General features: G+C 36.2%; 4 protein-coding genes across 6 annotated transcripts; all 4 read left to right on the forward strand.

Moving 5' to 3' along the window:
• Window positions 1–395: 395 nt before the first annotated feature.
• LOC110605574 (protein STICHEL-like 3) lies at window positions 396–25,560 on the forward strand. Of its 3 annotated transcripts, XM_043952664.1 has the most exons (8): window positions 396–3,659; window positions 4,741–4,960; window positions 5,350–5,913; window positions 6,258–6,840; window positions 7,096–7,159; window positions 7,465–7,577; window positions 24,085–24,090; window positions 25,548–25,560. In XM_043952664.1, the coding sequence occupies exons 1-6, from the start codon at window positions 1,596–1,598 to the stop codon at window positions 7,555–7,557; spliced, it is 3,588 nt and encodes a 1,195-aa protein (XP_043808599.1). In that variant the 5' UTR covers window positions 396–1,595; the 3' UTR covers window positions 7,558–7,577; window positions 24,085–24,090; window positions 25,548–25,560. The 3 variants fall into 3 exon arrangements, with proteins under 3 accessions (XP_043808599.1, XP_021599887.1, XP_043808600.1); XM_021744195.2 differs by lacking the exons at window positions 24,085–24,090; window positions 25,548–25,560 and having other exon boundaries at window positions 396–943; window positions 1,514–3,659; window positions 7,465–7,818; XM_043952665.1 differs by lacking the exons at window positions 24,085–24,090; window positions 25,548–25,560 and having other exon boundaries at window positions 397–943; window positions 1,619–3,659; window positions 7,465–7,818.
• On the forward strand, window positions 11,537–14,341 carry LOC110605165 (U-box domain-containing protein 17). Its single transcript, XM_021743521.2, has one exon. The coding sequence runs from the start codon at window positions 12,065–12,067 to the stop codon at window positions 14,216–14,218; it is 2,154 nt and encodes a 717-aa protein (XP_021599213.1). The 5' UTR covers window positions 11,537–12,064; the 3' UTR covers window positions 14,219–14,341.
• Window positions 14,722–19,152, forward strand: LOC110604983 (G-type lectin S-receptor-like serine/threonine-protein kinase SD2-5). The gene has a single exon (XM_021743263.2). The coding sequence runs from the start codon at window positions 16,470–16,472 to the stop codon at window positions 18,990–18,992; it is 2,523 nt and encodes an 840-aa protein (XP_021598955.1). The 5' UTR covers window positions 14,722–16,469; the 3' UTR covers window positions 18,993–19,152.
• Window positions 23,083–24,087, forward strand: LOC122721214 (EP1-like glycoprotein 4). Its single transcript, XM_043952430.1, has one exon. It carries the CDS (start codon window positions 23,083–23,085, stop codon window positions 24,085–24,087), a length of 1,005 nt encoding a protein of 334 aa, XP_043808365.1.
• Window positions 25,561–26,883: the final 1,323 nt, after the last annotated feature.

Here is a 26,883-nt window from a genome sequence, read left to right on the forward strand (position 1 = left end):
TAATTGTGACATTAATAGCTTGTTTAACGTCCCCATCTCAATGCTTGTTGAGCTCATTCAAATTTAGCTGTGTTTATGTATGTGCATGAACTTGAATGTTCCAAACATAAAAATCACAGTGCACCACAGGCTGGGCTTTTTGTCTTGACCCAGAAAAAGAAAGCAACTACTAAAAGAGTGAAACCAAGTCAAGATTCCCTCTCATTACCTTGTTTTTTCTTCCTCTAATTTGAAATTTCTTTTGAATAACTTCTCAAAAACGGCTAGAGAAATAAAAATAAAGAAATCCAAATCTGCAACCACCTGGCATTTATTATTTTGTGTGTGTGTGTGTGAATCATCTTTAAATGAGTGAGCCAAAAGAGTACCAAAAAAACGGCTAGTTCAACAGAGGGATAGAGCAAGAACAGAACGGACTCTGATCCTCTTCTCTCTTTTGGTCCCCCATTCGGCCATTCCAAATCTCAGTTTTCAGTTTTCCTCCCTTATTTTATACTATGTCAAAAAACATTAGATAAGAGTTCCAAATATGTAAAAATGTATATATATTTTTAAAAACTAGTAAATATTTTACCAATTCTTGCACATGCATGCTCAAACAAAAGGAGACACCGCTTTATTGTCTCTGTGTGTCCTGTTTTTACATGCGTCTCTCTTTCTCTCAGATCTCACTTCCTTCAGTAAGCATACTCTTCACAAAGCAATGAGTGGAACTCTCTCTCTCTCTTTATCTATATATCACTATAGCTTATTGGCTCTCTAGAATGGACTCTGTTGCTTAGTGGGTTTTCGGACAATCATTTTCTATGAAACGCAACTCTTCTCCTCGGGAGTTCATGTAAAGTTGGTGGCGGAGACTGAGACTAGAGAGGTAGAGAGAGATATCTAATCTGGTGGCCTTAATGATCTGAACGGACCGTTTTTGCTTTTTGGGAATTTTCAGGTGAATACAGTTTTTCCCTTTTATCTTTCTTGCTGCTGCTGCTGCTTCTTCGTTTTAGCTCTTTGGGCATCCTTGTTTTTGGTGTAGCAGCATGCTCTTTTTATCTAAATCTTGTTCATTCTGTGATCATTTTGTCAAAAGTTCGGCCCTTTTGGTGCCTTAAGGTAAAAGGTTGAGCCTTTGCTTGTTGGGTGTGCTTCGCTGCTTATTTTTACATTATTTGCATATTGAAGTGAAGGGTTTTCTGCCATTAATCTTATGCATTGAAGCTGGGAGGTTTAGTATTAGGACTTAATGATATTACTGTGTGGGCCTTTAAAAAAGTTTGAGATTTTGAATTTAGTTTCATGGGTTTGGAATAGTGCTGCATTTCTACTGATGGATCTCTGCCCTTTGGAGGTAATGATGATTATTTTTGGACTCGGGTGGGAGCTTAGGGGATTTGTAGTGTAATCATTGCAAAACTGGTCACTACTCTTCCAAATAAATGCTTTGGAGGATCTCTAAAATCTTGAATTTTGGTTTTTTTAGTGGTTAGTTGCCTAACTTGAAGATTTGAACCTGTTACAGTTTGATGGAAAATGCAATATAATTTGCTTGATTTTGTTAACGGGCAAGAGATACTGCTACCATATGCATTTACTTTCTGATCATGACTAAGGCTGTTCGTAATAGGATTCTCAAGGAAGCAAATGGTCATATCAGTGATCATCTTCGCAATCATATCCATTTAACCAATTGTATTCATCTGAAAAACCATATGCATAAACAGAGCCCCATACTGGCTGATAGGTCAATAATGAGAGACCTCATTGTTCTTCAGAGGTCCAGATCATTGAGGGACCCTTCTGCCAGTCCTCCTTCATGCCACTCACCTTCTATTGTTGATTTACTTCCCAAGAAAGGGGACAAGGATGCCACAATTATGGAAGGTACAAGGTCAGTTGGTGTTGATAGTCAAAAGGAAGGTAGGAGGCTGTCAGGTACCTCAAAACACTTTGCTAGTTTAGCACCATCAAAGGTTGTTCCTGGTGAGCTTATTGGGGGAAATGATATGACAGCAGCTATTAGTGATTATAGTAGCAAGAGTATAGCTAGAGGTGACGGGAGACTAAGGGGAGATGAATCTTGTCAGAAGAGCAATAGTGTTGATCTTTTGTGTAGTGATGAGGACCCTATATGCAACAAAGATGTTAATGTTTTGGTTAATGATGTTATTTTGGGGAATTTGGATTCTAAATTTAGAAAGAGTATACAAAAGGGAAGGCATAGTCAAGATTTTCATATTAAAACCCTTTCTGAGCAGCTGAATGAGGTACCAATGGATAGTGATATGGCATCTTCTAACATCCATCTTAATGGAAGACGGTCTCAACAGAAGAAAACTAGTAAGGAACCTGAGAGAGGCATTCATGGGTATGTTGGAATGAATAGAATGAAAAGGCAGAAGGTCCGAGGTGCCAGAAGAACTAGGACAACTCCATCTTCTAGAGATTTTGGTGGTCAGAATGAAATATCTGTTGCTTCAAATTCATTGGCTCAGGGTTCAGCAGGACGAAGGTACCACATGGAAGAAGAAGAATTTGGGGACCAAAATTTCTCAAGAGATCCTAGAAATGGATGCGGGATTCCATGGAATTGGTCAAGGATTCATCATAGGAGTAAAACATTCCTTGACTTGGCTGGTAGAAGTTTGTCTTGTGGTCTGTCAGACTCAAGGTTAAGGAAAGGTAGCATGGCTTCCCATGAGAGAGATGGCCTGAATGTGCCTGTGGCATCTGATCATTCAAGTTCATATACTAAATCTGATGCAGAGGTGCTGCCTCTATTAGTTGAGGCTTCAGGATCCCTAGTAAGCCCTGATAATGCTGGTTGGGTGCATGACTATTCTGGAGAACTAGGTATATATGCTGATCATTTACTGAAAAAAGATTTTGATTCTGACCTTGCTTCTGAGGCTAGATCTGGTGATCATCACAAGCTTGGGCAAAACCACAATTGCAGGCATCAAAATTTGACTCAAAAATACATGCCAAGAACTTTCAGAGATCTGGTGGGACAGAATCTGGTAGCACAAGCTCTTTCCAATGCTGTCATGAGAAAGAAGGTTGGGTTGCTATATGTGCTTTATGGGCCTCATGGTACTGGAAAAACCTCATGCGCTCGCATATTTGCCAGGGCTTTAAATTGTCGATCTTTAGAACACCCCAAGCCTTGTGGCTATTGCAGTTCTTGCATAGCACATGATACGGGTAAGAGGCGAAATGTAATGGAAGTTGGTCCAGTCAGTAATGTTGATTTTGAGAGCATTATGGATCTGCTTGACAACATGATTATTTCTCATCTGCCCTCGCAGTTCAGAGTTTTTATTTTTGACGACTGTGAAACTCTGTCCTCTGACTGCTGGAGTGCCATTTCAAAGGTCATTGATCGAGCACCCAGACGTGTAGTTTTTGTCCTTGTCTGCTCAAGTCTTAATGTTTTGCCTCATATAATTATATCCAGGTGCCAGAAATTTTTTTTCCCAAAGCTGAAAGATGCAGATATTGTATACACTTTGCGGTGGATTGCTTCCAATGAAGATATAGATATTGATAAGGATGCACTAAAACTTATTGCATCACGATCAGATGGATCGTTGAGGGATGCTGAGATGACTCTAGAACAACTAAGTTTGCTTGGTCTGAAGATATCTGTTCCTGTAGTTCAAGAATTGGTAAGGCTTTTCTCAACCCTATGACTGGAACTAAAATTTTAAAAGATTTGATTTCATATGGATTGGTCAACATTTTTGGCAGATTTTTTTAGTGTGCTGTCTAATAGTTCCTGCTGTGCATGCATGATTTTATGTATATTCGGCATGATCGGTGAATCTTTGTGCTTATGTTGATGTAGCTTCTGACTTCTCATTTTTAATCCTTGAACTGGAATTTTATCAATTTTCTAGCATTTTGCCAATTCAATATTACGCTTTAAAGCAAATGACATATACCAACCTGAACTGCAAGGCACTGCAACTCAGCATATTTTATAAATTTAATTACTGCAGTTCAAATTCTAAGGTTTCTCAAGACAGGTGATATTTGATCATTTCTTGATGAAGTAGGATATGTTCAATTTCACCTTTTGGATAAAGATACTTGACCAAGCAAGCTAAAGACTAGATAATATAATCTCGGTCACCAGAGTTAATGATTTCTTTTAACTTTTTTACTAAAGTAGGAGCTCAAGCCTTATCCCAACCCCACTAGCCATTCTTTCTCTTTTGATTCGTTGATCATTGCATGACTGCTGCATTAATACAATTATTGCTGCCTCTTGTTGTTGCCTCTAAACACATTAGGCCTGTCGGTTTTAAGTCTTAATGCTGCTCATGATGGATTATGAGCTTCTTAGAATCATGGAATCTTGTTGCTTTATATAATGTTTTTGTTGAATGCCCTTTAAGGACTTTATAGTTGGTAGCTTAATGCTTTTGGTCTACCAGATGTCCCTTCTCTGGTCAATAAATTCCCCTCTCCCACGTGAATGGAAGATGATGATCTCGGTCCAGAGAGATGACCAAGTCATCATTTGCCATCCAGACTGATGACCAAGTCTTCATTTACCATATATTGCATTTACTTTAGCCTGAAGCATTCATTTCAGATACTTGGACATTGGTATGACACTTCTGCACTTCAAATTAGTGGAAATGAAAATTTTGAAAAATAGGCAAGTATCGACTCTTGGACATATACTTGTATCAAGTCCAAGTATCATGGCCATTGAATACAGTTTGCTGGTCCTTTTTACAGGTTGGGCTTATCTCTGATGAAAAATTGGTGGATCTTCTTGATTTAGCATTATCTGCAGACACGGTGAACACTGTGAGGAATTTAAGAGTGATAATGGAAACTGGGGTGGAGCCATTAGCTTTAATGTCACAGCTTGCTACAATTATCACTGATATTGTTGCTGGTAGTTATGACTTCACTAAAGGAAGACATAGAAGGAAGTTTTTTCGACAAAGACCGTGTGAGTTAAAAAACTTTTAGCGACAATTAATTGAATATACGCCTGCAATGTGAGGGGTTTAATCATTTAATCCCTTGTGTGCTTTTCTTCTACAGGTGTTCTAGCCAATATATCAGTCACATTTTCCTTCTCCTCACCTTTGAAAATTTATGCATATTTGCTTTGATTTGATATTTTAAATGGTTCATCTTCCTCAATTGATTTGTAAAGAGTCATTCATGTCCACATTTGGGCTTGTGAAATTATGTAGCTTTTTACATGCCTTTGTTGAATACATCTTCTTACACCTTCCCCCAATAAATAAACAAATAAAAAGGAAAAGAGCTGAATGTGCGCATTTGATTATCATCCTTTTTATGAAACTGACAAAACAAATTTATTGATTCCAGTGTCCAAAGAAGATATGGAAAGACTGCGTCAAGCTCTGAAAACTTTGTCAGAGGCTGAAAAACAACTTAGAATGTCAAATGACAAATTGATGTGGCTAACAGCTGCACTGCTTCAACTTGCTCCTGATCAACAGTACATGCTGCCTAGTTCTTCTACGGAAACTAGTTTTAATCACAGCCCTATCAAACTAAAGAACGCAAATGGAAGAGATGTAGGCAAGAAAGATTGTGAACTAGCTGAGATGCCTAATAATGAGAGAAGCTTGTCAACACGTGTTAGATTGGAGAATCACTCTGCTAGAACTTCTGGTGATTTTTACATCAATGCTGCATCAGGTGGGCCTAACATGGAGAGAAAAAGAAATGGGAAAACTGTGATGGCTGCTCAGTGGACATCTGCTCTATCTTCTGACACAGTTAGGGTGAATGGCAGGCAAATGTCGGCCAAAAGCCGTGAAGGATGTGAGAAAATTTGGTTAGAGGTACTTGGGAAGATTCAGTTTAACTGTATAAGAGAGTTCTTGTACCGAGAAGGAAAGCTCATCTCTGTCAGTTTTGGTTCAGGTAATTTTGATGTACATTATGCAGTTAATTGAGTCATGACTTGTTCAACAGAATCAAAATTTAGTGTACATATTCACTCTTCAAATCATGTCATTCATTTTATTTTACCAAAAATTGTCATTATTTTTATTTTAATGCCTCCCTTGATTCCCATATCTTTCCAGCCACTTCCCGTCATGGTATTTGATCTATGGGATGTCTCACTGTGACATATTTCTGTGTGTATGTATGAAAGAGTACTGAATTTTTTTTCCCTTATTGTTCTTATCATATTGGTGTTTGCATATCTGTCGCATAAATAACTGTAACTTGTTGTCTTTTAAATTAATCATTCCATTTTGCAGCTCCAACTGTGCAGTTGATTTTCAGTTCACATCTCACCAAATTGAAGGCAGAGAAGTTTAGGGTGCATATTTTACAAGCATTTGACTCTGTTCTTGGATTGCCAGTTACCATTGAAATCAGATGTGAATCAAATAAAGACACAAGTGGTATGGTCCATGCACCTCTTATGTTACCAGCTTCAAGGAAGGTTTCATCTCAGATGGCTCAAGAGCAAGAGACTACTACCGGAAGCAGAATGCCTAGGGCTGGAGAATCTCTTTATGCAGGGAGGAGTGAAATTGTCGAAATACCAGCTTCTCCCAGGGAAATCAAGGGTAATGGACTTCACAACAATGCAGAATCTAGTAAAAGAAGTTTACAGCATGCACGAGTGGGAGGTTCAGCAGTTCCATATGAGACATGTAGCGTCGATTCTATGTCAGAAAGAAGGAAACTTGGTAAGCAAAGTCCGAGTAAGAGCCTTGTGCGAAGCAAAGTTTCCCTTGCTCATGTAATTCAGCAAGCAGAAGGCTGTACACAGCAAACTGGATGGTCCAATCGTAAAGCGGTTTCTATAGCTGAAAAGCTTGAACAAGAAAATTTGTACGTACTCTCTGTGTTTTTTATCCCAGATTGTCAAGTCATCTCTGAAAATTTGGAGTTAACAAATTAAATTAGCTAAAAAAGGTAACTGGAGCTCTTCCAGCAAATAGTATTAAGAACATATATCTCTTCAGTAAGTTAACCTTATACCGAAAGATTATGCAAGTGCGAAAGCTCGTTTTGTATATTCAAATGAGACATTTCTTGTGTTCCTGAGTATGCCCATAATTCTTTGATTGGTTGTATGTATTACAGGAGACTAGAACCTAGATCACGAAGCTTGCTATGCTGGAAAGCATCTAGAGCAACCCGACGAAAGGTAATAAAGGAAGGATTTTTGGACGATATCAAATAGCAGTGACTTTCCTAAACTTCACCTTTGTGCTTGAGAAAATGACTAATTATTGTTTTCCATGTCCTTTTGTAAAGATGCTAGTTACAATTTCAGATTCTGCAAAAGCATCAGTGTGAACTTCTTGTTCATTTTCTGTCAACTTAAGAAATTAAAAGCTACTTGCCTGCAAAAGTGGATTTTCCTGATTATGTTGTATGCATTTTGTTGAAATTCCCAAGATAAACACTTATTTTGACGTGTTCTGATGAGAAGAAATTGCTTGTATGCAGCTTTCTCGTTTGAAAATTAGTACAAGAAGACCAAATTCACTGCTGAAGCTTGTGTCTTGTGGGAAGTGCCTCTCTTCAAAATCTCCAAGGTAGGTAGGTAGAAGATGAATTTTCAGAGAGAAACTTCTTGATTATTACTTTGTAATTAGACATTTTATTGCCATTTGTTAGGTCATAGCTAGTGGTTCATACATATGTTTTTCCTGTTGAATAAGTGTAATATTTCTTACCATTGAGATTAATGTAGGAAAGTATTGGACAGTGTAGTTTCTTTTAATGATTTTTTTTTCTTATGTTCATGCAATCTTTTATGTTATTAACTAATCTTAGGCCTCTTCTCTTTTTCCTCCTTCATACCTGAGAGACACTATTTTTTTGGTGAATTACTATTTATTCCTTAAATTTTGCTATTATTAATATTTAGATATTTGTATTTTAAAAATGGAACTATTTAAAAGAAAATTTTCAGTAAATTAATACTAAAAATATTGACTTGATTTGGCCTAGTCTATAAATAAAGTACGATTAGTCACCGTGGTTGGCCATTTTGAATTCGGAAAGCGATGGAATTCTGAAAAATAATTTTTTTTTTTTCCTTTTTCAAAAGCGTCAACTTTGCAAAAAGACTTATCTTTTTATTTATATGTATATATTTATTTATTTATGATGCTAATTTTTCATAGCCAACCGATTATTCTGGTGGGAAGCTTGTGGTTATGCCCATGGTTTTGGAAGATTGGAATGGAAGGTGCATCTTCCTTTGTAAATTAGAAGGTGCTTCACACAGAAGCAAAGAAGAAAAATAAATAAATAAAAATAGAAGGACTGTGGCATGTTGTACATAAATAGGGTGATGACAGTCGGGGCTGTTATATTTGGGACAAGGCTAAACTCTAACAAAGAAGATAAGTCTAAAATCCATTAAACCCATTTTGAAGTGAATCGGTTCGTATCTTAGTCCAATTAAGAAATCAGGTTGGACTGATTTAATAAGGTCAGGTTTTAATGAAAAAGACAGGCTCAAAGCCCATCAAGTCTATTTTAAAGTAAACCAACTCACATTTGTGCGTCTCAGCCCAATTGAAAAAATCAGGTCGGACTGACCTTGCCCGCAAGCCCTTCTGAAGGAAGTCTAGTCTGGTGATGTGATATAAGGAAGAAGCGCAAGCCCGATCACTTTGTAGCCCTGTCTACATGCTTATCGGGAAGAATTAAATGACGATTTGGCGTGGAGAGAGACTCTGATACATCCTTACGTACGGATCTAAATAACAGAGATAAGTGGCACTGTAAAAGAAAGGCGATTAGAAATCACTAGCAGACGAAAAAAGAAGGAATAAAAGAGAATGAACGTTTTTCTCTCCATCTAAGATTATACATGTACCGTAAATCTTATTTTCTGGATATTAAATATAAATAATATAGATTTTTTTTAAAATATTAAAGGAAAGCAGTAAATCATGGCTTTTTATACAATTATAAACTTAGAGCTGCGCAGGGATAAGGTAGCAGGTAGACATTTGTTTAATTTTATCATTAACCAACAAATTTTTGAATTAAACCAGTGGATTAGGTAAACTGTAATAACCTAAAACCTAGAGAGCTACTAGATTGTGTCAGCATAAGATGCAAAATCTTATAACTGTGGCTTTATAATTATAATTATAATTATTATTATTTAATCTCTCCAATCAAACAGGGCAATCTAACCTTTCAAAAAAAAAAAAAAAAAAAAAAAAAAACATGGCAATCTAACAGGATTTGGTCGGTGCACTTACAAAGGGATATATAGGCTAAATCAAGCAATTAAGGTGCTTAAGGGTTTGTATGTTAATCCATCTCTTGACTTTTTTAATGCAATAATAAAATTATAAATGTTTTTTTTTAAAAAATATATTTTAAGTATTTAATAAAATATACTTAATTATTACTGTTCTAATAAGGTATATATTAATTTATTATATTAATAAAATAAAAATTTATTAATTTATTATATATTATATTTAATAATTAAAAAATAAAAAAAATATTTTTTTCATACACATATACATAATTTTTATAACATAATATTGAATATTATAATTTTAAAAAAATTACAATTATTTTAATTATTATTTATAGTATTTTTAATTTATTTATTATTTTTTATAATTTTATATAATTTATTGATAAAAATTTTAATTCATAAATTTTAAAGTGTAATATGATCAAAATAAAAAATAAAAGTAAAAAAATTATGAGTGGATAAGAAACGATTCTTATTATAGAGTTAATTAAAAAAGTTGCTTGATAATTTTCATATATGCTACCTATCAATTATTAATAATATTACTGCAACCATTTAATTTCTTTTCTCAAAATACACTATATATAATTAAAAAATTATATCTAATAAAAACTTTCTACCAAGCTTATGAGCTAAAGGATTAGCCTCCCTTCCCACAAAACCCTCCTCTATTCCTAATCAACAAGATAGCTTTCCTTAAAAAACAAAAGAGTTCACAGTTATTACATGAATGCAGAATTAATGCCTTGCTTTTGAAGGTTTCATATCCATGGCCAGCCATGCTTACGCGGTAACAGCCGGCATTAGCCGTACGCAATCAACGTTTACACATGGCGGTCGTATCACGAGCTTCTTTTGGAGTCTTGCTCTGAAACTCCATCGTGAAACACCACACAAATTCGGTGGTCTTATCGTCACCGTCAAGTCCCTTTCTTTGACTTGTCTTTGGGATGACCGCGCTACGTGGCGTCATCCTAGCCGTCACAAATATTTCATACGCCTACCATTCGCGTGCCTGCAACGTGTTAACAAGGGAATTCTGAACACAAGACAGGTGGAAGCGTGTACTCCATTGATCATCCTTAAATCACAAGGAACGATCTTCAAAATTAAATATTTTATTAATTATTAATAGATTATATGGAAAAACAAAAAAGAACAGAAATCAGTGAGAGGGCGAGACTGAGGGTGGGTGAAAATAGGCGGTAATAAATTCAACGTTAACGGCCTAACTGATAAAGACGTTCTGCCCCAAACCCTGAAGGGACGGCTGCATACCAACTATCCGGTGGATCCTCTCTAACTTAAAAAAGTACACGTGGAGGGCCATCACTGGGTCTCAATATGAAGTCCATGCTCACAGGCTGTCACCGAAACGAAGCCCGACAATGTGCGCGTGTGAATGCTAAATGCTCTGCGTTTTGGAGTTTTCTTTCTGCTAAGCTTATTATTATTATCAGGAAAAAAAAAAAAGCGGGTCAAGTCAACTTGTGTTTTGGACAATATTTTTAGTCAAACTGGAAAAATTAGCCACTGACAGGTAGAGAGTACTGTGCTTTGGACTTTAATTAATCTTTCATTCAAGTCTCTACGCGCCCTAAAATTCGCGTGGGTCCAACCTCCCCATGCCCTTTTGCCTTTTGCTTTTTATTTTCATTTAGTCAACCCTCCAAGCAAATCCAATGCCATCCCTTCTCCTCTCTTTATTTTCACTAAAATACTTAAAATAATAACTTTTTAATTATTTTTAATACATTATTAATTTTTTTAAAAAATACCTATAATAAAACTACCAACATTATAAAGCTAGAGCCTTTTTTTAATTAAATTATATAAAAGGCAGAAAAATAGGACCAATACAATAGCAAAAAGCGTATCCCGTTCGGATATACGTATAAAAGTGTAATGATAATACAGTATAGAGATGGATGTACGGTGATTATACACCTTTTGTATCTATCTTCTATGTACACGTAATACTTTGCTAATTACAGATTATGCTTATCTTAAAACAACAAATCATGAGTTGTAATTCCTTATAAAAACAAAATAATACAACAGTAATGTACATAAATTCCGCATTTTCCATCTAATTCTGTCTTAATAATAATAAAAAAAGACTTTTTTTTGAAAAAAAAATATTCGGAGGTTCCTAAAACTAAAAAGGGCAGCTAAATCTGAGGGGATATGGAAGAAGAACCCGAAAAGATTGAAACTTTGTAAATAAGAGAAAATTTATGTATAAATTTCTCTGCGTCTGCATACAGTAGAGTGGAAGAAAGGAGAAGAAACGAATGGACAGGAACCTGGATGATAATCAGAGAAAGCCATACATGTCGTTTTCTCGAAAACTGCATTGAATTTTCCTCCAGAGATAGAGAGAGAGAGAGAGAAAAAAAAATTAAATAAAAAATAAAGGAAAAGAAAAACTGAAGTCATAGGAAATTCAGTCCCTTTGCCCTTTTACTTCTCTTCTTCGGTTCTTCCTTCTCTCTCTCCGTCTATCCAAAACGCGGATTCGCCATTTCTCTCTTAAAAATCCCATCTTTTCTCTTGTATAGACCATATAGATTCAACCCCAACAACAATAATCAGGAAGAGAAGAAGAAGAGTAAGCCATTTTTTTTGTTCTTTCTCTTTTTCCCCTTCTTTTCATTTTTCATTTCAAACATTAGCGGACACTTCCTTGTACGAGGAGATTTTGCAGCTCAGGAGATCTCATATAGAATTCAAAACAGATAAACAGGCTTTTGTTGCTTCAAAATCTCTACATTAGATCTAAATTTTGGAGTCATTTGATTCAAGCGCTTTCTAATGGCATCAGCTGCAATTTTCTCGTCTCTACGGCGGCGGAGATCTCCTTCGTTGGAGGCGTTCTTGGCTCCGGTTGATTTATCCGATGTCACCCTTGTAGAAACCCTGGCATCGGTGTCAACGGAGCTGGTGTCTTGTTTCTCGGGCACATCGTTTTTCTTTCAGCGAAAGAATTCGCGGTCTTTGATTCGGAAGATTGAGCTTTTCGGTGTTTTGTTGGAGTATTTGAGGGATTCTGGATCAGGTACCTGTTTGTCTCCCACAGCGGTTGTTTGTTTTAAGGAGCTGTATTTGCTTTTGTACCGTTCCAAGATATTGCTAAATTATTGTGCGGAATCGAGCAAGCTATGGCTGCTGCTACAGAACCAGTCCATTTCGGGGCATTTTCATGATGTGAATCAGGAAATATCCACCCTTTTGGACGTCTTTCCATTGGACGATCATGAATTGAGCGATGATGTCAGGGAGCAGATTGAGCTTATGCAAAAGCAGACGAGGAAGGCGAGGTTATATATTGACAAGAATGATGAAGCTTTGCGGGTTAGGCTCTTTTCATTTCTTGATGAGTTTGAGAATGGGAGGATTCCTGGCCTGGTGGAGCTGAGGTCGTTCTTTGTAGATAGTCTGGGGATAAGGGATGCCAAGAGTTGCAGAACCGAGATTGAGTTCTTGGAGGAACAGATTGTTAATCATGAAGGAGATGTTGAACCGTCGGCTTCGGTGCTTAATGGATTTGTTGCAATAACACGGTATTGCAGGTTTTTGCTTTTTGGGTTTGAAACAAATGAGGTGGAATTGCAATTTGGGAGCATGAAGAAGCCAAGAAAAAGGTTGATTACTCAAGAAATTGCAAACACTTTTATCACCATACCGAAGGATTTTTGTTGCCCAATATCATTGGATTTGATGCGAGATCCAGTGATCGTTTCTACAGGACAGACATATGATCGAAGTTCAATATCTAGATGGGTGGAGGATGGGCATTCTACGTGCCCCAAGACAGGGCAAATGCTCACCAACACCCGTCTTGTCCCCAATCGGGCTTTGAGGAATTTGATTGTACAATGGTGCACTGCTCATGGAATCGCCTGCGAGCCCCCGGAGAACACAGATTCATCTGCAGAGGCTTTTGCTGCAACTTTGCCTAGCAAAGCTGCGATAGAAGCTAACAGAGCCACAGCGACCCTTCTCATTCAACAACTGGCAAATGGGTCTCAAGGTGCAAAGACTATTGCTGCTCGTGAGATCCGTTTGTTAGCAAAAACAGGAAAAGAAAACCGTGCTTTCATTGCTGAAGCTGGGGCGATTCCCCATCTCTGCCAGCTGCTATCATCTTCAAACCCAGTGGCGCAAGAGAATTCTGTAACAGCAATGCTTAATCTTTCAATTTATGATAAGAACAAAAGCCGCATTATGGATGAAGAAGGGTGCTTAGGATCTATTGTCGAAGTATTAATGTTTGGACTCACTACAGAGGCAAGGGAAAATGCAGCAGCAACGTTGTTCAGCCTATCAGCAGTTCACGATTACAAGAAGAGAATAGCAGATGAGGGAGGGGCTGTGGAAGCTCTGGCAGGACTGTTGAGAGTGGGGACACCGCGTGGGAAGAAGGATGCAGTCACAGCATTGTTTAATCTGTCAACTCATACAGAAAATTGTGTGAAAATGATTGAGGCAGGGGCTGTTACAGCACTAGTAGGGGCTCTGGGAAATGAAGGGGTTGCTGAGGAAGCAGCAGGAGCACTGGCTTTGATTGTGAGGCAGCCAATTGGAGCAGAAGCAGTGGGTAGGGAGGAAATGGCTGTTGCAGGACTAATAGGAATGATGCGGTGTGGGACTCCAAGAGGGAAAGAAAATGCTGTTGCAGCCTTGCTTGAGTTGTGCAGGAGTGGCGGGGCAGCTGCCACCGAGAGAGTACTCCGTGCACCGGCATTGGCTGGTTTGCTGCAGACTTTGCTGTTCACAGGTACAAAGCGAGCAAGAAGAAAAGCAGCATCACTTGCTAGAGTGTTTCAAAGGTGTGAGAATTATGCCTTGCATTTTGGCGGATTAGGTGCTGGATATGCATTTGCTGGCAACTCTGCTACAAATCGAGATTCAAGTTTCGTTGGTGATGTTTCAGTGGCCATGTCCATCTCAGTACCCGTCTTGTAGTGGTAACAAACAGCCTTCTCGTTGTCTACCATGATTATATGTATCCCTTCTTTTTTTTCCCTTGGTGATATTTACAAATTCTTTCATTGAAATTAGATGGTAAAAGAGAAAGTTTTACTGAAACTCCATATCTCTCCTCTTTTGCAAGAATGACCAGTGTTATTGAGCTGTTAGCTCAGATACATGTAATGTCCAGTAATTTAGACCACCCAAACACAAATGATTCAATGTGAACATATGTTATTGATATGCAAACTTGAATAAAATTCATCCAAAATTATGCTGGTCGGACTTCCATTGGCGTATTCAGAAAGCATATTCAATGGTGGTTTTTCATGCATCTTGTTTTTTTCTGATTTCTGAAGCAGTGCTAATAAAACAGGCTCCTGAGAAGTAAGGAAGTATTTACATGTAATTTTACCAATTGATGAGATTACAAATGGGATTGGCCAGATTCTACAAGTTTTTAACTGAAATGTAGAGAAAAGAGGCATCATCTATCAAATCTAGTAGGTCAAAAAGGAGTTTCATCAGCATTCCTGTTTTTTGAAAAGTTCTGGAAGAAGGCATCTCATTTCATTTTTCTTTTTAACTCATGAAAGCACTTTACTTTATAGGGATTCTAAGGAAAGGCAATGAGATGAAATTTTTTCTAGGAATGGAATTTTCTTCAGAAGAAAGAGAACTAGTGGTGGTCTCATGAATGATTGACCTACTTTCCTTTTCTTCTTCTTCTTGTTTGAAATAAATGAACCAAGAATTTAGTTTTTAATGAGGTGTCACTACTCATTTTGCCTTATTAGATCCCTACCACCAAAGAAGGGAAGTGCCATATCGTCATGCTCATGTCTCCATAATCTTCATTTATCAAGAATGAATGACATGGTAACCCATGCCTTGTCTCCTTTTCTAGTGAATGGACTAGATTGATCAGAATCTTCTTGTAATTGGAAGTTTTGGTAATGGTGATGTGTTGTCTTGTGGGGTATCCCCACAACTGATGGCATCCAGCCATCCACAGTTAGACCATTTTCCAATGAAATGATTAGAGACTCTAGGGCTGCAAAATTTTTAAGTTTATAAATATATATGGGCTAGTAGTTGAGCTTATATGAAGTACAGCAATTACAATTTGCTTATTTTAGTTAAAAAAATTAATTTGTCAAATCTTTTCCTTTTGATTTTTTTCTCTTTCCCATTTTTCTATTTCAAGAATAGCTCGTCTTCATCACTCAACCCATGGGAAGAAAAATGGGCATATGGGGCCTCATCTTGTCTTCAATAATCTTTATGTATATAGTGTTGTTGTTTGTTGAAGACTTCAAGTGTGGTGGCTTTGAGATTTTTTTTACTATGTTAGCAATTGGCACATTAAGCTTTGTGATGCAACAAATGGGTAAAAAATTCAGAGTAAGGTTTGATATGTTAAATAATAATTAGTGGATTATATAATGGGAGTTTAATTTTTCTTTTAAACAATTTTTATCATAAAAATGATAAATATATAATTAATAAATAGAGAGTCAAATTTGTACTCATAGATTCATAGATTTAGTCTGACAGTAAATACATCTGAGTAAATTTAAGTGTTCTACTCCTCAATTCCGGATCTCAATTTCGAAAAAAAAAAAAGTCAAATTTGGAACTTGTCAGGCACAGATTGCCATTGATAAAGGTTTGCGTTAGATCAATTTGGTTGATTTTTTAAAGAGTTGAAAGAATTGCAGAAATGGGCCAATAACAATGGGGAAGGTGCAAGCCTGATACTATTGCTATGGGCCTAATTAAGGATGAAATAGAACATGCACTGCAGTCTGCTGAAGAGAAATGTCTTTGAATAACAGAACAAAAGCAGAAGCAGAAGTTGCTCAAACAGAGAATTTTCTTTAGAGATTTATACGAAGATACACTAACTAAACTATTAAAACCCAATCAACTGAGATGAAATTAAAATGCTAGGACTTCAACCTCAGGTTTCTTCTTTCCAAGTCTTCTGTGAGGACTGAATCGATAGCCTGTGTCTCTTTTTTCTTGGTACCTTTAGATTGGATTGGATGCTTAATTTCCAACTTCCAAGTCAAAGTCGTCGATTTTTTTTTTAAAAAAAAAAAACCTCGAATGACTGGCAGGAAAAGCTGGCTGAATCAGGTCATAGAAATTTGTTTCTTTTGCAGAATGCATAGAAATTAACGGGCAGAAGACCATCGATATGCTTTCCTTTGAAATAAATTTTCATTAGCTAACAAAACTCATGGCTCCTTTCTACTCCTTTTTCGCCGAGTTGCAGCTTTTGCTCATCTTATCTTTCGGATACTTCCTACAAGCTCAAATTCAATATCATGCCACAACACAAGTACCTGCAAGGTGGACCAACAATAACCTCTCCCTGCCATCTCCCTTTAGTTCTGTTAGAATAATTCTCTTGAATGAGAAACCAAATGCTAAAACAACCAGAAGCCAAGGGACATCAGTTGTTGAATCCATTGCTAGCTTTGCCTGTGGATTCTATTCCTACTATGGGGAAAATAATCCCACTTATTTTGCCATTGCGTTAGCCAAGATATCAAAAAGTGAAAATTCTGGACAAGAAATTTTGTCTTTTGGCCGTTTGATATGGGTAGCGAACAGAAATAAGCCAGTGGGAAATAATGCAACCTTGGAATTACTTCAAGATGGAGATTTGGTCCTGAAAGATGCAGATGGAACCTTGATTTGGTCTACTGGCACATCTAACATGTCTGTCGCAGGTATGAAGATGATGGAAACTGGAAACCTTGTACTTTACAATAACGAAAACAAGGTTGTTTGGGAGTCTTTTGATTATCCAACTGATGCATTACTACCTGGGCAGAAACTAAAGGCAGGCAGAAAGCTTGTGGCTAGCGTTTCAGGAAATAATTGGTCTGAGGGTAGCTTCTATCTTTCAGTAACTTCTCATGGTTTATTTGCTTTCTACAACGCTGATGTCCCCCAATTGTACTTCAACTTCTCAGCTCCTGCCATGGTAGAAAGCATAGAGCTGAACTACAATACATCCAGTTCTATTTCTCTATCCTGGTCTAGCAACCCAAATCCAGTGTTTACAAGCCCTCTTGATCATGCAAACATGTCTTATATGAAATTTGAACCTGATGGGCATCTCATGATTTATGATGATAACAAATACGAATCGTTTGACGCCTTATCAGATGTTCTAGATACATGTGATTACCCAACAGCCTGTGGTAATTATGGGCTCTGCTCATATGCAGGTTGCTCATGTCCAAAAGGGTTTGCTCTGGATAATGTCACAGATGCTCGAGGCAGAACAGGATGCTTAGAGATTAATTCAACCACGTGCCTCAATCTACAATCTCAATATCTTCTCCCCTATGAAAATGTATATCATTTCACTTATAGTGACCCTGATGCTGCAGTTCTTAAAGGAACAGACATAGAGAACTGTAAGGAGGCATGCTTGAAAAATTGTTCATGTAAGGTGGCTCTATTTCAGTATCTCAATCTTTCCTATGGGAATTGTTTCTTTCCATCACCAGTTCTTACACTTATACGTGGTCGAACGCGAAGATATTACTATCAGTCGGTTGCCTTCATCAAAGTTTCAAAAGAAAGAGGGAGCAAAAGTGGTGGTTCTTCATCCATTCACAGTGAAATAATAGCAGGTTCAGTTATTGGAACCTTCTTTCTGGTCGGCCTTATAGCTGGCCTTTTCTGGTTTTTGGGTTTTAGAAAGAAAGAAGATGATGAGGAAAGTTTGGAGGATTTCTTGGATCAACTTTCAGAGATGCCAAGGAGATTCACTTATATGGAACTGAAAATAGCAACTCATGATTTCCAGAAAAAGCTTGGAGAAGGAGGGTTTGGGTCAGTTTTTGAAGGAAATCTGGAGAATGGAGAGCAAGTTGCAGTGAAGCGTCTTGAATTTTTTGGCCAAGGGAAGAAGGAATTCTTAGCTGAGGTCAAGACCATAGGAGGCATACACCACCTCAACCTAGTGAGGCTAATTGGATTTTGCGCAGAAAAATTGCATAGACTTCTAGTGTACGAGCACATGTGCAATGGGTCACTGGAAAATTGGATTTTCCATGAGAAGCCACTGCAACCATCTCTGGACTGGAAGGCTAGAAGAACAATTATCCTGGACATAGCAAAAGGGCTGGCCTACCTTCATGGAGATTGTAAACAGAAAATAGTGCACTTAGATATCAAGCCCCAAAATATCTTGTTGGATGCAAACTTTCGTGGAAAGATATCTGACTTTGGCTTGTGTAAGTTGATAGAGAAGGATCAAAGCCAAGTGGCAACAACGATACGAGGAACTCCTGGATATTTAGCTCCTGAATGGTTTCTCTCTGTGATAACAGAGAAGGTGGATGTTTATAGCTTTGGCATTGTAGTCATGGAAACAATCTGTGGAAGAAAAATCTTGGATAGCTCGCTTCCTGAGGAGTGCGTGCACTTGCTCCCTATTCTCATGAAAAAGGTAGAGGAGGATAGATTAATCAACATGGTTGATAAAAGCTGTCAAGATATGTGGCTGCATAGATCAGAAGCTGTGGAGTTGATGAGGGTCGCAATTTGGTGCCTGCAAAGTGATTTTACCAGGAGGCCTTCTATGGAAATGGTGGTTAAGGTTTTAGAGGGTACAATGGATGTGGAAACTAATGTAGACTGCAGCATCCAATGTCCAACAACGCTGGCAGCATCAAGAGGACAGGCAGAGTTAGACACCTCAACTATACCAGAGCCAGAAGTTCTATCAGGACCCAGATGAAGAACAAAGTCCTGCTGAGAAATTTCATGCTTTCAATTTTCTTGTTTCACCTGTTTAGTTTATGTATGTCCTGTTTATTATGTTGTGTAATAGTTCTTTAGTTCTTATTCAAGTTGAACTGGAATCAATTGACCTAGTATATCAAGGGCTTTTTGTAAAATTAGGGTCGAAACCTTTTTTATTTGTGATTTTAGGGTTGAAAATAAAGTATTTGTCATTTTGGGGTTCGACTGCCACGTGGCAGCCGAAAAAGAGGCCTGGCGCCTCTTTAAGAGGCGCCAGGCCCTGGCGCTTCTTTAAGAAGCGCCAGGAGCAAGCTGGCGCTTCTTAAAGTTTTTTTTTTTTTTTTTTTTTTTATAAATGTAGTCTGGCGCCACTTAAAGTGGCGCCAGACTTTTTTTATTTTTAAATTATTTTTTTATTTTTTAATTATTAATATATTATAATAAAATATTTATATTATATTAATTTTTTATTTATATTATATTTTTATAATAATAAATATTTTTTATAATTTTAATATATTAATATTTAAAAAATTTTATTATTAATATTTAAATAAAAAATTACTGAAATTATATTTCAGAATTATAAAATTGATATTATGTTACGATTAGATGGATAAATTTTTTTATTATTTTAATATATTAATACAGTAATTCTGTAATTAAATAGTATCAATATTTTTATACACGTTTAATGTTATTTCATAATTTTACAAAATACTAAGACTAGTTATAAATAATTTTAAAACCAAGAGAACACTAAATTTACTTTTAATTTAGTATGTAGTCTGAACACTTAAATTTTTGCTTTAATTTACTTTGAATTAGATTAATTAATTAACTTTTTAATAAATTATAAATAACTTAATTCTCATATAACATCTAATAATAAGATAATATAATAATTATTTATAACTACAATAATTATTTATAACTACGCTTAGTATTTTATAAAGTTATAAAATAACATTAAACATATACAAAATATTTATACTATTTAATTGCAGAATTAATGTATTAATATATTAAAATAATAAAAAAATTTACTTTTTAGTAACTTAAAGAGGCGCCAGCCGCCTCAGGCTCCCGCCTCTTTAAGCGGCGCCACGCCTCCATATTTATAAAATTAAAAATATTCTATATTAATATTCATAAATAATAAATATATTAATAATAAATATATTAATATTCTAATATTTGAATTTTTATAGTATTCTTACATATTAAAAATATTTTTATAAAATATAATAATTATTTATAACTAGTCTTAGTATTTTGTAAAATTATGAAATACCATTAAACTTGTATAAAAATATTGATACTATTTAATTACAGAATTATTGTATTAATATATTAAAATAATAAAAAAATTTATCCATCTAATCGCAACATAATATCAATTTTATAATCCTGAAATATAATTCCAGTAATTTTTTATTTAAATATTAATAATAAAATTTTTTAAATATTAATATATTAAAATTATAAAAAATATTTATTATTATAAAAATATAATATAAATAAAAAAATTAATATAATATAAATATTTTATTATAATATATTAATAATTAAAAAATAAAAAAATAATTTAAAAATAAAAAAAATCTGGCGCCACTTTAAGTGGCGCCAGACTACATTTATAAAAAATAAAAAAAAAAAAAAAAAAAAAAAGTTTTAAGAAGCGCCAGCTTGCTCCTGGCGCTTCTTAAAGAAGCGCCAGGGCTTGGCGCCTCTCAAAGAGGCGCCAGGCTTCCTTTTCGGCTGCCACGTGGCAGCCGAACCCCAAAATGGTAAATACTTTAATCTCAACCCCAAAATCGCAAATAAAAAAGGCCCCGACCCCAAATTTACAAAAAGCCCGTATATCAAATTACTTTAGCTGGGATATTTATTAAAATTGTATTGACAGATTTCAAAAGGAAATCTATGTTCAGTACTGATCTGCTGCTTATATGTTTGAATTCTTCTCTTTCATCTTTTTTTTTTTTCTTAAAAAAAAAGAGAATCTTATGTAAGCTTTCCTATTGCAGTACATAGGTATAAATATTCAACCTTCTTCTCAAATTTGTCATTCTTCAGATTTCATTAATTTTGAAATCACTTTGTAGCAGTTGTCCAATAGAATACGAAACGTATTTCTCTGTATCCAGAAATCTGTACGTTTCAAATTTAGGATCAAGAAAAGAAGTTAACACAAATTGAATGTTATGAATTCTCTAAAACGAGTGAGTGCTTGAATCCTGGGCCCAGTAGTTATCCTTCATTCCAGGAAGTTGCCTCTTAAGTCCACGCAGCATAAACTTGTCATTGGTTTCTTGCCTACGTTCCAAGAATATAATGCTAAACCAAAGGAAAAATAATTCAGAATGAAAAAGATAGTTTGTCTATATGCAAGAAAAATCCATTCTTCCCAGAAATTAAAAGTATGTAGGGCTTCCAAGGACCTCTTTAAGTCAAAGTCCACACAAAAGCGTTTGAATAAGCCACTTCTCTTCTGGAATGCAGGCTTCTTGTACAAAATTGGACTTGCTGAAAGAACATAACATAATAGTACTAATCAGAGAATCCACACCTTTTTCCTTCAGAAATTGTAGAATTTTCATCACCATTAAAATGGGTATGTGCCTTTGGAATGCTATTCTGCAACTTGTAATCATAACATCCCTCGCGCGCTTCCAACATGCCCAGTTTCATTATCTTCCCACAGCACAGGTATCTACATCATGGTCCATACGTAATCTATCTATTCTATCACCCTTTGTTCCTCTCAGAATAATTCTGTTCAATAGAAGACTAAATATTTTATCAAACCTGATAATATGCATAATTATGCATATTTAATATTACAAAATATCTAGATATTGAGTTTGATTTCGTTTAAAACATATTGATTTGTTTAAATTTTATTATCTTGATAAAATTAGATGATAACAAGAAAAATTCAATTTGGAATCTATATTCTGAGATAAAAGGTGGCCACAATCAAATTCATAAAAGAATACTCTAGATGAGCTGTGTTATGGACTGCGTTATGGGTACAAACATACTTGACAAACAAAGCACTATAAAAAGGGGCATTCTGATGTATCCGATGTCTCATCTTATTTTTATCTCCTATTTTTAGCCATGAATTTGTGTAACTAAATTCCTCTTTTCAGTTAGAGAATAATTAAAGTTCCAGTTAAACGGGTTATGAGATTGATGTAATTTTATAATTTTCTCAATTATTAGTATTTATATTATTTTTGTGTTTATTGCTTAATATCATTTTGCGCCATTGCTCAATTAATAGAACGGTAAACTCTATTTAGGTTAGTTAAATCCGTAATTGTTTAACTAAACTGAAATAGGTAGTGAATTAGGTTGCGTAAGGTATTCCTAAGGAATAGTATAATCTAACTTAAATGAACCGAGCGCCTCGCGTTTATTAGTTAGAATTAGCTACTTTTAATTCTTAATGCAATAATTGGATTAAATTTTAGGAGCCTGAAACGTCTTCGATATCTATAACTGGTTTATTAATTAAATTGAGATTATTTTGTATCTGTGATCAACTCATAAAAACTGGAACCAAAATTATTCCTTTAATTGGATGTGTCTCATCTTAATTTTCTCTTTTAAATTTAAATTGGTTCTTATTTTAAATTGATTTTATTTATTCTTCTATATTCAAAACCCCATTTTATTTTATTTTGTTTATTTTACTTTATCTCATTGAATAGAATTAATCTATTTATCGGTCTAGAGGATCGACCCTGCTTATCCTTATCACAAATTTTATTTTAAAGCAGAAATTTATTTTTAGTGATTTCGACCCTCATCAAAACACAAGTTCGAACTGTGGTTTTGCCTGTGGATTTTACTCTACTAATGACGAATACGATTCCTTCTTTTTTGCCGTTGCCATAGTTAAGATAGTTGGGGATGACGTTACTTCCTTTACGAATGTATGGGTAGCTAACAGAAATAAACCAGTTGGTGCGGATGCAAAATTACAATTTCTTGCAGATGGAAATTTAGTGCTGACAGATGCAGATGGGAGTTTGGTTTGGTCTACAAACACATCAAAAAGATCTGTGGTGGGCATGAAGATGATGAAAACAGGAAACTTCGTGCTCCATGATGCCAATAATAAGACTGTCTGGCAATCTTTTGATTATCCGACGGATACACTGCTTCTTGGGCAGAAATTGGTGAAAGGGCAGAGGCTGTCAGCTTACGCTTCGGAAACCAATATGTCTGAGGGAAACTTCTATCTTTCTGTTACATCTCAAGGTCTATTTGCCTATTACAAAGCTAATGTCCCTCAGATGTATTTTAGATATTTAGCTTTCGACGGGAACATGGAAAGCATCGAACTAATGCACTCCACAACTGGTACAGGTCCTCTTTCTTTATACTTCTCTTCATCTGCACCTCATAAGCCATTTCCTTTCAAGACAGTCGCCAATAGTAATGAAATAACAATGCCTTTCATGAAATTTAATTCAAATGGACATCTCATTCTTTATGATTCTTCTTTCTTCACTGATGATATGTTGGCTGAGCACATGAGTGAATGTGAATATCCAACTACTTGCGGTAATTTGATGCTCTGCTCAAATCAAGGGGAAAACTGCTCCTGTCCTGCTGGATTAGGGAAAGATGATTATTCTGCTCCTGGATGCGCAGAGATAAATCCAACGCTATGCAGAACTCCCCAGTTTCAATCTCTTGTTCCCTATAAAGATGTCTACCATTTTAGTTTTGTCGACCCTGACTCCGCAGTTCTTAAAGGAACAGACATGGAGAGCTGTAAAGAAGCATGCTTGAATAACTGTTCTTGCGAAGTTGCATTTTTTCAGCATCTCCACAATTATTCACATGGGAATTGTTTTCTACCCTCACCAGTTCTTTCACTTATATATGATGGAGACCAAAGAAATAATCGGCAGTCCTATGCCTTCGTCAAAATTGCCAATTACAGCGGGATTGGAATAGCTCCAGGACAAGAAGTAATTAATGGAGCGGGTGGAGCAAGAGGTTCTCCTACATCAGCTATGCGTTACAAAATAATAGCAGCATCAACTGTTGGAAGCTTCCTACTGTAAATGGTTATAGAATATTAGTCTCGATGTATATTACTTCTATAATTATAAGTATTTATAGAATACAAAGGATAAGACTCTAAGCTATTCAGTTACAGAAGAGACTTATCTACAATAACTAATCACAGCTGTATTGTTATCTAATATCCCCCCTCAATCAATGTGTGGCATAACACATAGATTGTCTCTTAGTAAACGAAAACGTGTCCCAGAAAGTCCTTTAGTAAACACATCAGCTGTTTGATCAGTACTTGCAATATGATGAACTTGTAGGTGTCCAGAGATGACTTTTTCGCGTACAAAATGAATGTCCAATTCAATATGCTTAGTTCGTGCATGTTGAATGGGATTAGCTGACATATATGTAGTACTAATGTTGTCACAAAACACCACAGGTGGCTCTTCAAGCTGTATTCCAAGCTCACGCAATAAACTAGTAATCCAAGTCAGTTCAGCCACCGTACTAGCTACTGCTCTATATTCTGCTTCCGCGCTTGATCGTGAAACAGTCGGCTGTTTCTTGGCAGACCAAGAAATCAGATTTTTACCAAAATAGAGACAAAAACCTGTAGTGGACCGGCGAGTATCATGGCAACCTGCCCAATCGGCATCAGAATAAGCTGTTAAAGTCTGCGAACCACCCTTATAAAATTGCAAACCATAATGTACAGTCCCCTTGACATATCGTAAAATTCGCTTTACCGCAAGCATATGTTTCTCTCTTGGATTATGCATGAATTGACACACCTGGTTAACAGCAAAAGCAATGTCCGGCCGAGTAAAAGTCAAGTACTGTAAAGCACCAACAAGGCTTCTGTATAGTTGTGGATCACTGAGTAAAGCACTATCTGATGACAAAGACAAGGACTCATTAAGAGTTGGTGTTGACACAGGTTTAGCCATCTCCATTCCTGCTCTCTTTAATAAATCCGTTGCATATTTATATTGATGCAAAAACAACCCATCCAAATTTTGCTTTACGGATATACCAAGAAAATAGTGCAAACTTCCTAAATCAGACATAGCAAATTCCGATTTAAGAACCTGTAATAGCCGACTCATCAAAGTTTGGGACGATGCTGTCAATACTATATCATCCACATAAAGTAATAACACAGCCATGTGGTGTCCCTCACGCAGCACAAACATCGAGGAATCCGCACGACTTCCTTTGAAACCAATCATTTTCAAAAAATTCGTAAAACGCTCAAACCACGCCCGCGGCGCCTGCTTCAATCCATAAAGAGCCTTTTGAAGCTGACATACATATTCTGGAAAATCAGGATGTATAAATCCCCGTGGCTGTTTCATATAGACATTTTCTTTCAAAACCCCATGCAAAAAAGCATTCTTGACGTCTAGTTGATGCACCGGCCATTGTCTCGAAACAGCAAGAGAAAGTACAGTCCGAATTGTTGTTGGTTTGACAACCGGACTGTAAGTTTCATCATAATCCAATCCAGGCTTCTGAGCATATCCTTGTGCAACCAAACGGGCTTTGTACCGTTCGAGAGTTCCATCGGATCGAAGTTTCACTTTATACACCCACTTCGAACCTATAATATTAACATTGGATGGCTTAGGGACCAACTTCCATGTCTGATTGCGCAATAATGCGTCATATTCAGTAGACATCGCCTTCCTCCATTCATGATGGCTTTGAGCTTCTGTATAGGTTTTAGGTTCGGGCAAAATCTGATTCTGATCACCATGAGCAGTCAAGGAGAAAATTTTCTTTGGTTTTCGAATCCCATCTTTGAGACGAGTTTGCATGGGATGCAAAGTCTGAGTTGAGGTACCTGTAATTGCCAAATCTGCAGGAAAAAGAGTCAAGGCATTATTTGTTTCATTAGGAACAATAGGTGTAGAATCCGCAACAGCAGGACTGGTGGTATCGAAATGAGCCGCAGATGACTGATTTCCAGTATCCGTTGGTTCTGAATGAACAGGAGAACGGCAGTCCTGTACGGTAACAGCTTGCTGATTCTGAGCTCTATTATTACTCGAACAACTTTGTAACAATGGTACTTGCCGTGGAAATGAAGGAAGATGGAAGCCACGTTGCACAGAAGCTGCTGGTTGTGCAGAAACATGTTGCTGGAACTGTAAAAAGGGAAATTGATGTTCGTCAAACAACACATGTCTAGAAATAATCACTTTGCCAGTTTTCGGATTATAACAACGAAATCCCTTGTAAGTGTCAGGATACCCAAGGAAAATACAATGAATTGAGCGATTTTCCAACTTATGAGACACTGTTGCTGTTATGTTAGGAAAACAAGAACAGCCAAAAACTCGTAAATGAGTATAAGAAGGCGGTTTACCCAGTAATTGTTCATAAGGAGATTTAAATTGTAATGTCTCACTAGGCAAAATATTATGTAAATGTACCGCCATATGCACAGCCTCCACCCAAAATTGCAAAGATAAATTGGATTGAGTAAGCAAAGTTCTGACCATATTTATTAATGTGCGATGTAATCGTTCAGCCGCGCCATTTTGCTGTGGCGTATATGGACAAGAAAATTGCACACGGATACCATTATTAGAAGCAAACTGTTGAAAATGATTGCTAATGTATTCGCCACCTCCATCACACTGCAAACACTGAATCAAAACACCAAATTGGGTTTTCACAAAAGCCACAAATGAAACAAAATAATTATAAACCTCACTCTTTCGTTTTAAAGGATATAACCACACATATCGAGAGTAATCATCCATAAACACCACATAATATCGATAGCCACTAAAAGATGAAACAGGAGAAGACCAAACGTCAGAATGAATTAATGCAAA

This window comes from Manihot esculenta, chromosome 17 (genome assembly GCF_001659605.2).
Source record: "Manihot esculenta cultivar AM560-2 chromosome 17, M.esculenta_v8, whole genome shotgun sequence".
In the NCBI taxonomy this organism is placed as follows: Eukaryota; Viridiplantae; Streptophyta; class Magnoliopsida; order Malpighiales; family Euphorbiaceae; genus Manihot; species Manihot esculenta.